Source organism: Kogia breviceps, chromosome 10 (genome assembly GCF_026419965.1).
Source record: "Kogia breviceps isolate mKogBre1 chromosome 10, mKogBre1 haplotype 1, whole genome shotgun sequence".
Lineage (NCBI taxonomy): Eukaryota > Metazoa > Chordata > Mammalia > Artiodactyla > Physeteridae > Kogia > Kogia breviceps.
This window is the reverse complement of record NC_081319.1, coordinates 13,625,535-13,639,041: the sequence shown is the minus strand read 5'-3', so window position 1 is coordinate 13,639,041 and position 13,507 is coordinate 13,625,535. Positions and strand designations below refer to the sequence as shown.

The 13,507-nt window shown below is 38.9% G+C and overlaps 1 protein-coding gene across 3 annotated transcripts in view; it reads left to right on the top strand.

The window, feature by feature from the left end:
* CNTN4 (contactin 4) overlaps positions 1–13,507 on the top strand; it is a 958,070-nt gene that overhangs the window by 457,013 nt on the left and 487,550 nt on the right. For all 3 annotated transcript variants that reach the window (XM_067043593.1, XM_067043596.1, XM_067043595.1), the window contains one exon: positions 11,702–11,843. In XM_067043593.1, coding sequence (XP_066899694.1) covers positions 11,789–11,843 — 55 coding nt within the window. In that variant the 5' untranslated portion in view covers positions 11,702–11,788. The remainder of the gene's footprint in view (positions 1–11,701; positions 11,844–13,507) is intronic.

Below are 13,507 nucleotides of genomic sequence, written 5' to 3'. Positions count from 1 at the left end.
ATTCCCATCTTCATACTTTTCTCTCTTTACATAGATCTCACGTGTCATTGCAAAGAGCTCACAGTGATACTAAATAAAAAGTTTAGGGAAAACCTGGGTGTTGTGTTTTTAGCATACAAGAAGTAAAGAATTCTGACTTGATTTTTTCTTCATTAAGAAAAGCAGAGTAAACTTTTTTTTTCATACCTTCACTTGTCTATTCAGCAGTCTAACTTCAGTTAAATTGGAAGAAGGTCAGTATTGTCAATATGGATTGCAACCTGGGCATCCAGACATTTTTTTGTCCTACATCATTTTTCTCTGACCAATGTGTCTCCTGTGAGCACACTTTCATGATCATTGAACTTTCTCTAGAAATGGTGTGTCGTACCTAAATATAACATCTAAACTGGCATTATGTGTGCACATATCTTTCAAGGAGGATAGATCCACTGATATAAAAACCAAAAATGGATTTTTTTTTCAAAAGTTTACTCTCAGGCTAGGAAATAGTTGATGCCGTATTGGCTTTATTTTGAAATAATTATAGGAAAGTTACAAAAAGAGCTACAGAGTTCCTTTTCACGCTGGATTCCTAGTGTTAACATCTTACATGGCCATAATATAGTGATCAAAAGCAGGAAAGTGACATTGGTACCACTCAGTTAATGAAACAGCAAGCCTTATTTAAAGTAGTTTTTCTACCAGTGTCCTCTTTCTCTTCCAAGATCTAATCCAGAATCCCACCTTGTTTGCAATATTCATTTCTTTGTACTGTCCTTTAATTCATGACAAATCCTTAGTCTTTCCTTTGGTGATCTTGACACTTTTGAAGGCCGCTGGTCAGTTATGTTGTAGCACCTTACTCAACTGTCTGATGTTTTCTCATGATCACAATGAGCTTAGGCGTTGTTTGCAAGGAGACCAAACACGAATACTGTGTCCCCCTCAGTGCTCCATGGCAGAGGGCGCTTGAGGCCAATATGAATTGGCACTGGTGATGTCAGCCTTGATCACTTGGTTAAGAGGGAATTGGCTAAGTTTCCTCATGTCAAATTATTCTTTTCCCTCAAGTCTTAGCTTTAGACAAAGATGCGTGTATTTATTCTTAATTTACTAAGTATTGTATACTCACTATACTCTTTTATACCTCAGTTTCCCTGCCTAAAAATTATAATACTGGAACCTAAACCTCATCCCAAACAGTGTAGACTTAATACACTGTCCTTTGGAGATTCTCAGATAAAAGCCACTTTATAACTGGAAATGATCACTCTATCACGTTTTAAATAAGAACATAAGTAGAATGGTTAAAGTAGATTGGCAGCATGTGCTCATCTCACACCCAGAACTACAGGGACATCTGCTCTATATGTGACAGGCCAGGCCTGAAATCTCGTTCCCTGAGAACCAAGTAATGTTTGCTCAATTTGACCTAAGTCAGCCTGATTAAACAAAGAGCACATTGATCACTTTCTACCTATTTTGGCTATTAAACTAACCGATGAATAACCATGCATTGATAAGGGCTATCAAAACCTGTTTTTAAACTGTCACATTTGCAATTTCTGCTGTTCTTATAAGGGGGGAAAGTGTCCGTTGGCATGCTAATGATTCTGGATCCATATGCAATAATTCAGTCTCATTAGTTTGTATCTGATGATGAAATATCCCCACCAGTGCAGAGAAAGGCACCCTATACACACAGGTTTACCAGCTGTCTCCTCTATTTTTCATTTGGAATATTACCTCTATAGGCCCTGATACAATATGCTGAGAAGAAGTTAGCCACTTACAGGTCTAGGAGAAAGCAATGGAAGGAATACCAAAGAAGTAACTGACTCACTTGCCCCTCCACGCCTCACTTTCTTCTTTGACAAATGGGAATAATGATATACCTACTTCCTCAAGTTACTGTGAGGACTACATAGTTCATGTAAAAATCTTTGGACAATAACAGACATAGTATGTACTCAAGAAAAAAGCTTGTAGTTTTCTCTCTCTATCATCTTTCATGTCTGAGATACAGATCAGGGTGCAAAAAAAAAATAAAATAAAATAAAACAAGAAAATGGAGGTGAGCACTTGCTTAAATAGTTTTGTATAATATGCAGTGGATTTCTGGAAAACTATTCGATACCAAAGAAGAATTCAAAAGAGTTTGTCAGATGATCTGGAAACGTCCTATCATCTGCATGCAGTCCTAGACCAAATGACAATGATGCTGAGGTGTGCCTATAGGAATTTAGCTTATTCTTCAAGAAAATGAGTGCCATGGGCATATAAACTGGAAAGTGCACTAGAATGCAAACTCCATGATGACAGGACTTTGTCTACTATGACATCAAGTGCCTAACATACTGTGTTTATTCATCAAATTTTATTTAGATGAATGTTCCAATATATTTATTTCTATAAATAATAGCACAGGGTCTAGAATGTACAATTTGTTTACCATTTCATGAGATGGTAAGCTATGAATATAAATCCTGTTTTACCACTTCACTAAAGAGTAGGGTAGTTTCATGTTCCACGTTCCACTTAGACTTCTAAGCTTCTGTTAGGTAAGACAAAGTCCATGTTAAGACTGTCTTAGAATGCTAACCATTTTGCATGCATTAGCTCACATACTTCCCTATGCACTTCTGATGTAGGTGGCAGTCTCCATCTTATAGACAAAAAATTGAAGCATCCAAATAATTTTTCCAAAACATTTCAGGCATTGGATATAGAAAACCAAGATTTGAACATAGGTCTGTTTCCAAAGGTCATATACACTCCTGATTCTTACTGACACACTTTCCTGGTTGTCCACTGTTACAAGCCCCCCTAGAGCACTGTGTTATTTACACCACCAGTAGAATAAAATAAGCTCCATGAGGGCAGACTATGTGTGTCTTATTCATTTCTGTATCACGTGGCATGTCAATTAGTAGAAATTTAGTTAATAATTTGTGAGTGAAGTACAGAGTATAAATGATTTTAGCCTGTTTATTTTCATGGCCTGTCATAATTTGTGCGTTTATGTTTGCAGTCTTATTTCTACTTCTGATTAAGTAGATACAGACTCTGTTTTAGGCTACCACCTATCTGATTTGGCTGTCCAAGCAATCAGTAAGCTGTGCATAGTGATGAATATACTGGTAGCTTTACTTCCCCACTAAGTGCATCCACATAAAAGCTCTGAAAGTCACACGGTTCTTTCCACTTTAAATCTGACACCTAATATATTAGGTATTAGAGTGTTTTGTGCTTACCTTTAGCTCTTCTTTGGTTTAGGTGATTAAAAAATGCCTGTCGCTGTCTGTATGTGCAACATGCTTCATTACCAGTGATTTATTTGGGAGTTTAGCAGAATTGGCACTCTACAGCATACCAGTGGGCAGAAGAAAAACAAACGTGAGATGATTGCTAAGAATGCTTCTTTCCTGCTCTGTTGGTAGCAGCCTTAAGAAAGTTTGCAAGGTTTACTTCCCATTACCCAGAAAGCAAGACTAAGACTGGCATTTCTGGGAAATGTCATTTCCCCCCACCCCCAAATTCCCCAGTTTCCTCCACGAACTCTGCTCTGATGCTCAGGAGGGAATGCAGTGGGTCATGGGTTTTTCCCCTTTGTCACCGTGAGCTTCCTGCATCCATGTGTCTCCTGAAGCCAGGTGCTTCCACTGTTTGTCCATCTTCTTTTCCCAACAAGTTTACCTTCTCAAAGCCATGCTCAACTTTTTTAGCAGAATCCAACTAAAGAGATTTTCTCTTGTATTCCTCTCAACAACCCCGAATCATCACCGTCACTTTGCTGAAGAGAAAAGTAAGGCTAACCTAGGTTAAATGACTTGTCCAAGGTCAACAACTAAATGGTAGGGCTGGGATTTAAAGCTGGCTTGTGTGATTCTAAAGCTGATGTTTTCAACCACCATAGGGAAGGCAAAGAAGTTTTTATGTTACTTACAAACCGTATTGATTTTGTTGTGCCTGCTTGAAATGCTACCTGGAAAAGATTCTGGGACTGCCCTTGGGCTAAGTGGGAGAAGGTGCCATGCTCACTTAGCATTGCTTTCCCTGGGAAGGGGCCATGGAGGTGCCGTGTCTTTTCCTGTCTTCTGCTCTGATATACTTTTGTTCTCATTTCTGTTGTACTGAGAGTATACTAATATGGGAATGATATTCGAAAGGGAAGATGAAGTATCAGAGAAGCAGTCTAAATAAGAGGAAGAAAAAAACGTATCTTATATGTAGTACAGTTAATAAGCCTGTGTTATAACTATGTGGGAGAATTTCAGGAGAATGTATGAACATCTATACTCTGAAGTTAAACTTTTAGCGTTGCTTTCTAGGGTGATGGAAATATTCTACATCTTGGTGGTATAGTAGTGATACGATATGACTACATAAATTTTTGAAATCTCATTAAACTTTACACTAAAAAGATGCCTATCAGCATATGTAAAATATACTTCAGTAAACTTCTGGGGAAAATATTCAGAGTTTATGTCCTATCTCCATTACTTCTCAGCTCTAACTAAAGACAACGTACTTAACCTTTAAAATGATATTGTTGTCTACTTAAAGGGTTGTTTTAAAGATTATATGTGTTAATACTTAATAAGGGACTACTACATAATAAGTGCTTTGTAAGGGCTATCTATTATTTACCATCTCTTCAGTTATTTCATATTACATTCTACCATTACATTGCCTTCAACGTTGTTTAATGGTTTAATCACATATCCTTTTACGTTGCTTTTTAATTACATATGTTATATTGGAAACTCACAAATATGTAAGTTTCATATATGAATAGTTGCATAATGTATTTAATTATATCTTTGAATGCAAGGCTTTTCTGTTTTCATCTAAAGGATGCTAGAACACGAACCATATCTGTTTATTTTTCAATTGAAATGTAAAAGTGTTCAGTATCTACATGTCCTAAATAAGTATTTATTAAAGCTGATGGACTACAAGGTGTGTTTGAACATAATGAAAGCATTAGATATGGTAGAATGTTTAGAATGAATCTGTAATATATACTTAGAAACCTAAGCAGATAAAAAGGAAATTATTAAGTCTTAAAAAACGCAACTCTTGCAGAAAGGAAGCATAAGCAGTTTACTCTGGGACTCAGTTGAAAAATTATTAACCAAATTAAATGATGTAACTAAATTTGGACAACAGTGGAACCAGGAGTTTGTGTGTGTGTTGTGTAAGTGTATCTGTCATTGGGAGTGATTATATGAGAAAGCTGAATTATTGTCATCCATAAAAGAAACTAATAATTCATAAGACCCCCAAATCAAGATATAGTAGTATAAGCATGTTTTTTTGTGAAGATTGCGATACATATCAGAAAGGCGACCTATTTTCCTTGGGAAGCAGTTCTCTGAGGGGAGTAGGAGTAGGTATTTAAACTATGTTTATGTATTACTTTAATAAAAGTAAAAATTAAATGCAGATTTAGAAAGTAGTACAGTAAGTGATTACCTAGTGGAGACTATGAATGGTGAATATGTATTTGTGGCCTGGGATTACATTGCAGTAACAGCACCATACATAGAACTTAAAAAAGCAGTGTATCTCAGACAACTTTGACGCATGAGAAGATGATGTCATCTGAGAAATTGTGAGATGTCTAATTGGTGATGACAAAGGCAGAGTGACCATCATTCATTTATTGAATTAAATCTTTTGAATACACACCGTTTTTCTGATGTAATGATGCAACAGGACTTAAACGATTTTTAGAAACAGTCTGATCCAGACCACTTTTATTGGTAAAGAAACTTGCCCAGCAAGTAAATAACAGCACTGAGCTAGGAACCTAGTTGTTCTGAATCTCAATCCAGTGATCTTTTGAAATAACACACTTTGATTATTGCGTGACTTCAGTTCTTGTTTTTAAGATGGTCTCCTGAGTAGCAAAGTGTAAAGGTCTAACATCAAAGGAGAATAAGGTTTTATAAGGAGAAAATTTGTTGAGAAAGTGGTAGTATGTATATATTCTAAGAAATTTTAATATGGGATTTTTCATAAATAGTGTGTAGAATTCTTTTGGCTCTCAGAATGTCTAAAAGATATCCTTCGGTGACTGAGTTGATAAGATGTTGGCTAGCTGGCTTTTATGCCAGAGTGTGTCTTAATGTAATCATCATATTTCTGGTTAGAATTGCCACAAGTGGCAGACACCATTTTGCCTAGAAAGCCTTTAAAAATGGGGATAATTGTCCCCATTTAGCTGACCCTCCATCCTCAAAGGCCTCTGTAATGTGATCTTATGATGGAAATAGAGTCCAAGTCAGCCACTGAGTAGCTGGGTACCATCTACATAAGGAATTCCATCTCATGTGTGCCTACCTGTTGGTGAACAAGTGCAGTTTTCCAAATGTATTATCCAGTCTCTTTTATATCTTCTTTACACTGTCCTCTTAATACTTTCAGACGCTTGGGACAAGCAATCCAAAGAGAAACCAAGCAACACACATTTTTTTCACATTCCTGGCAGACTACTTATTTCAGTCTCCACTGAAGTAGGGAAGACCTCAAGGAAATAGATATGGAAATATGTTTCTTGTAGAAGATAGAGTAAAAAGCTGGTACAAGGAGAAAATCTATTAAGCTAATTTGATTGATATGAATTTTCATTATCCAAGAAGAACCTGTAGACCAGATACCATAAGGATAGAAAGTATACATTATTTGTACCCCTAAGTTGGCATATAAACTAAGTTATATAGTCAGTAACCTTATCTACCCAGCTGAGTTGTCATCCTTTTGTGGGCAGAGGCCTTGACCTTGACTCTTTGCATTCTGCATATTACCATTTGAATAATGAGCACTCAATAAATATCTGTTGACTGACTGAATATTAAGATTTGACTATATGCCATTTTCCCTTGAAATGATTGACAGGTTGCTTTCTGAGGAAGCTGAATGTGTCACCTGCTTTCAGTTCTTCTCACTGCTTCCCTGCCCTTATGATTGACTGCACCGCTTATTAGTTAATTGTAGAGTTAGAAAATGCTCAACTATACACTGGGAACTGTGGATGATCCTTTATAAAATTCTTGCCTTAAGAATGGCTGCATCCTAAATAATAATTAGGAAGAAAACAAATGTTCCTGTTTTTCTCACATTTAGAGGGAAAGAAGCATTCCCAGCTGTGCTCTCACAAGGAGTTCTGAATTCACACTAGTGAAATGCAGTCTTCTGACAAAGGCTCAGCTCTGAAACCCATGCTCTACTTTGCATTATGAATATTATGCAGATTCTATACCTCTGCTCCCTGGTATCTGGCTTCTATTCTGCAGAAGGGCAACATGAAAAGCAGAGAACTTTATGTCACCTCTTTAAAGACACCTTGCTTTATTTACATTTCTGTTGCTGTGGTAGAAAAGAGCACAGGATTTGAAGTATGAAGACCTAGATTTGAATACTGGCTCTGATGATTTCTAGATGTTTGACCTTGAACAAGTTCCATTCATAGTCTAATTTCCAAGATTATAATGTTAAAGAGGATTAGTGATACCTGACCTCCAGGGTTGTGATGAAGGTTAAATAAGAAGGGAATGTAAAAGTACATAGTAGATTCATGAAAGATGTTAAATTTATTCTTTCATTTACATACTGTTTATTGACTGCCTGCTCTGTGCCATGTAATTCTCCATGAGCCTTTTAAATACCTACCAAAAAACACATATTACTACCTTTGTAAAGTTTAAAATCTCGGAGGGGATTTGAATTAGAATCTACACAATAAGAATAATTGATATTCACTTTCAAAACATAGGTCAGTTAAATCTTACAACACATGTGTGAGAAAGATAGGGCTCATGGTAGGAGTCCCAAACTATAGATAAGCAAATATATTTACAAAGGTTGTGGCTTCCCCAAAATTGATAAGTAGTGGCAAAACCAGGAAGAAAGAACTCAATTCACTTAATTCCAAATCCAACGTTTTCCCTCTCTGTCTTACTGCCATGAGGTTTTGAAAAATGTGTTGAATATTGGAAGTACACTTAGTAATTAGAGTTCACCTGTTGAGCAGGGGAGACAAGCAACGGGGAAAATAGATATTCTCTGTTTCTGGGGATCGCATGTAAAGCAGATCCCCATACAGGGAAACCAGGTTTATTCAGAACGTCCCCCTGTTTAAAGTCATTTCCACCCTCTCCTAGTCTTCAGATTCAGGTCCAAACTCTTTAATATACATTCAAGGCTGTTCGGGGATCAGGTACCTGGCTTAGGCAGTGCTGTACTATGTTTAGCAAGGGTGGCTACTAAGTGTCAAGGCCCTGACCTTGGTGCCTTCCATACCCTCTCACTCATCCTTACAGTAAGCCTGGATGATGGGTGTTCTTGTGATTTTACAGATGAGCCACACAGCTGGAGAATGTAGAGCCAAGATTAGAGCACAGGTGTGAGTCCGCCCATGTGCTCCTTCCTTTTTCTTGTGTTGCAGTAACTTGAAGATTCTCTAAATTCTCATGCCTGTCAGTTGCCCTTGTCACTTGGCTTAGAATTTCCTTCCTCCCTCTTATTTATCCTTTAAGACACAGTTCAAACTGTTAGAGCAGTTCAAACTGTTAGACACAGTTCAAACTGGAGAGCATTCTTGAAGCCCCTGCCCTACCCCACCCCCTGGCTCAGTTAGGTGATGTTCCTTTAGCATCCTTAGCACCTTGTCCTTAATAGACTCATTATGTGAATCCCAATGAAATATAAAGCCTGGATTAATCGCCTTTCTCCCCAAGTAAACAGTGAGCTCCTTGAGGACAGGGCTCTTACCTCCATCCCCTCTGCACCTCCACCCCTAGCATTGTCCCTGCCCCCAGTAAGCACACCTGCTTATTTGTTGAGCTGAATTCGAGCATTTGGATACCAGCAGAATTTTAATTTAGCAAAGTGCTAAAAGCAGTCATCATATGGTGATACCCTGCATGTAGGTTCTTGGAAACCAAGATGTTTAAGGAAGAACTGAATCATGATTTGTCTTACACACTTTCGACTGAGTTCTTTAGCATGACTCTTGCTATATAAGAATTGTTTGAAGTGTTGGAGGCTGGAGGAGTTTTGCTGTGTGGAGCAATGTGTACAGATAAAACTGTGGGATTCTCAATTATTCATATCCTTCTGGCTCAGCCAGAGAAAGTAACCCAGTCCTGTTTCATTGTGTGGCCCCCTCCCCAGGATTTACGAGTCTAATTCTTGGTCAAGGTCCCACAGTTAGTGCTGAGTACACTACCTTTTCCTACAGCAAACTTCGGGTAAACCCTCTTACGGTAAACCAGAGAGAGCTCCAGGCTGCAGGGGAGATCTATTACTGCCGTAACTCTCACTCATCCCACAGCTTGCTTTCTGGTTCTGGCAGAAAAACTGAAATTATGAAACTTTGTATCCTGCACCACAGTCCCACATGAGATTCATCAATCTTCAGCTCCCTTCAGAAAACCCGGTGCTCTGGTTATGACTGCCCACCGGACGAATCACCATCAACGACCCCATTATTTCTGATTAGTGAAGGTGAGCCTTACCTACCTGGATGTAAATAAACGCCAGTCGGGTTCTTGAAATCCTTCATCCTTAAAAATCTACAGCTCTTAACAGAACACACACTGTAAATAGCATCCTGTCTTGGATTAAATCTTTATGGTGTAATTGGATACATTTTCTAAGCTAATTTTAATTGCTTCAAGAAACTGCTTAACAGTGTAGATCAATCCGCTGGTCTGAGATGACATTTCCGTCGCAACATTCATTATTAATACCCTGATCATTTGCTAAAGACATTAATAGTTTTCATTGATCAGCACATCCTGTTTATCTAAAATGGCCTAATCACCATGCATGTCAGAAGAGTATCTGAACATATCCAGTTAGAGACACGGCCCACTTTTCAGCCACGTCAGCACATCAGAAGTTAAGAGTCCCTTTTGTCTTCACAACATATCTAGTCTGGCTTTATCAGAAACTGAGCTATTTGAGGGTGCAAAAGAAAGACGAGTTCTCTAATGACGGTTCTTCACTTTCTGTTAGCTTCATGGTAAACATAAGGGTGTCTGAGTGACCACGCGGCATCAGTTAGTGCCAAGAGCCCTTGACTGAGGAGCTCACGTTAGTCCATGTTGATCCATGTACTCATGTAAACCTGTGTTCGCTCAGTGTTTTCCTGGTAAGTGGCAGTGAGAGGAGAAGACCCAGATTATCATCAGCTTAAAAAATATCAGGGCTACAGTAATAATCATATCTAGCATCCATATGGTGCTGTGTGGTTTTCAGAGAGGCTTCACGTACTTAACCAGGACGTTTCTTTTGAAGCAACCTTGGGAGAGAGACGGGGTGGGGTACATAACCGGGACCTGGCAACTGGTTACCGCCCAAGCTGTAGACAGAGTGTGTCTTCTGCTTTCCTAGATTTCTCCCTTCTTGGGTGAAACGATGAATAGGAAGAAGCATCATTCTCATCTTTCAAACACCAGTAGGAGCTCATCTCCTTTATGAAGTCCAGAAACTGTCCTCCTTCCTTCAAAATGGCATGTTGTGTTGCAGTTTTATGAAACTGCAGGTAACTGACCCCACTGGAGTAGGAGATTCTTACGGCTACAGACAGCTGGGATCTCCATTTTGGCAGGTCCGGTGCCCCACTAGTGTCTGGCAAGCAAAAGGCACTCCATAGATGCATAAATCCATGGCTGGCTCACGGGATGGATGGGAGAAGGGCTGAGTGGATGAGAGCAAGCCGAGCACAGTGTGAGTTCTGTCTTACCGAGGTCATGTTGCAAAACTGTGGCACCTGAAGGCAATTTGGTGGTGTTTGGCTCCCTCAGTGTTTTAAAAGAATCTTTTGAAGTGGTTTCCAACATGTAAAACTTGGGAGATTTTCAAAATACAATAATATTTTCAACTTCTCTTTGAAAAGTTGTAAGTGTTCCTGCAACCCTAGGTCTATGCCCCACATGTTAGCCATCAGCATGAGCTGGGGGGGTACCTTGCCCTCCTGAGGGCCCGTGAATGCTTCCTGCTTCACCCATCCACTTACCTGCTTTGTACATCGTACACAGAACAAGCAGCCTCTCTTCACCACGGAGTTCTCCTGTCTTAAGATTCCTGGCTAACGGAAGAATGACTGTTCTTACTCATGCTCTGGATTTGTCCAAAAGAACCTAGTAGACAGCCACTCATAGTTAGTAGGATTTTTCTCTGTAAGGCACTGGAGCTGTACATTTCTGTTGCATTTTGGGGATGAAACATGGAGCATTGGGGAAAAAAAATGTTTGAATTGATGGGGTAGTTATAATTTTTCACACATGTAACTCCATTCTAAGCCTTCAGAATTTCTCCTTAAAGTCCACCAGTGCTAGCCCTGTTTTGTTCAGTGGAATTTCTTCTGTATTCACTATTTTGGGTATATTATTAATTGGAAAATAAATAAGAACAGGGCCTGGAAACTAAGGGACTGGAAAGGGTTGGTTCACATCTTATCAGAAGCCGTTCTTACCTGCACTCAGTAGCCACAGGGACCTTACCAGCTTCAGTCTCTGCCCAAGTATTATTGGGAAGAAAGAAAGGAGCCATATTTGCTTCATATTCAAAATTTAACATGCTTTCTCTTCTTCAAAAGTAGTTTTCCAGAAGTCATGTTTATTTGTACTCGAGGAAAGATAAATTTTCAGAGAGCACAAGGAAAAGTATTCCCAAATCTCATTGTAATGTCTCTTCTCTCCCACAGATTAAAGGTTGAATACAACTTAAAAGAAACAGCTATTTTATTCACTTGTTATTGGACTTGAAACTCCTTTGACCTCAGAAACTGAAGATGAGGTTGCCATGGGAACTGCTGGTGCTGCAGTCATTCATGTTGTGCCTTGCAGGTAGAGTGTCATTTTAAAACTTTTTGATTTAAAAATGCCACTGTATTTCACACTAATTCAAAAGTGGGCCTTCACTTTAGATGGCAATGATAAAATCGTAGGAGCGCACACTACTATGACTAGCGTTTGCTGACACTTCTGAATACTCTTTCCTGATACTCTTTTCTGCCGCTTTTCATGGTGTTGTATCCAAAGCTAGACATTGATGTTTCACCTGTCTGTCTGGTCCTTTTAGAGTTGTTTGAGCCATTATTTTGTTTGAAAGTTGTTATTTTTGCTGATTCCAGTACTCAACTGCACAGAGATATTGGGCAATAAAACTGATAATACAGAGTATTGCTTACTTTGATGTCATTGGATGGAAGTTTATCTGGGTGACTCTTTCAGTATCTTTGTTGACATCACTCCGTCTTTTGATACTTTCTTTTTCATGTGAATACACCTATAGCTTAGCAGGAGCCGGAAAGCATAGACACAAGGCTTTTTACCATACTTTCATGGTCACCCGCTACACAAGGGCTTTAAAAAGTTCAAACATGTTATTTATTACTTTCTGGCTTTTCTGGAAGATAGGAGCCTACCAGCTGACATACATAACTCATTGTTGATGCTGCCTAAGTCCAGCATGCACTGAGAGTTGGTTTCCAGGTTGGGATGGTGGCTGTCTTTCCAAGTCTTTTTGCAATGAGTCTAGTTCGCCTGCCTTGTTATTCAGAGTGTCAAATCCAAGAGGGACACCTGGAATATATCTGTGTTTTTACAACATAAAACAAAAAAATGACTTTTGGATCATCATGACCTTGATTCATGCATTCATTCAAATAATGTTATTGAGTATTTTACAAAGAGACAGCTCTGTGTTAGTATCTGTGAATATACTCCTAAGCAAGACAGACTCAAAACTCTATTAGCTGCGTTCTATAGCTATGTTGACCGACAGCTTGATACAGCAGATTATGTGCAATTGTTGAGTAATTAAAGGTAGTAACGGTAGTGCTTACATGTATGGATCCCTTACCAGGCACTGTGCTAAGCACTCCGTGTACTTTTATTTCATTGTCTCATGATCACTAAGAAGTATTTACTCTTTACTTTTGTCACTTTTATTATTAATATTATTACTGAAGCATTAAGAAGTTAAGAAACTCACCCAAGGTCACCAAGCCAGGAGGTGGTAGAGAAAATAAGGTTCCAACCCAAAGCTGACCAACACCAGATTCCATAGTTTTGACCAGCACACTCTACAGCCTTGTGGCTGTCTTGTCGATTTGTCCAGTAAACAGTTGCAAATGTACTCTTTAAATTTTGGTTTTCATTCTTCCTGCTTTTTTCTAAATGTAAACCCCCATCCACTTACAAACTTTAGAACGCCCTACCTTCAAATCCTAAACTTCTTGCCTTAGTTAGGTTCATGGCATCCTCGCCATTTCCTGATCATGGACCTGTTGGCATCTAGCTATCTCTTTTAGAACTCTAACTTTTCTCCCTCATCTGGTCAGGAGCTTTATCTCTGCCCCCTCCCCAAGCCAGTGCCTCAGGCTCTGTGCCTCATTTCCTTTTCTCCAGTCTTTTCATGACCTGTGACCCTCCCCAAAGTCCTCAAGTGAGATAGTCTGTCTCTAATTTCTCCTGACTCTGGGAGAACCATATTATTCTTTAAAGCA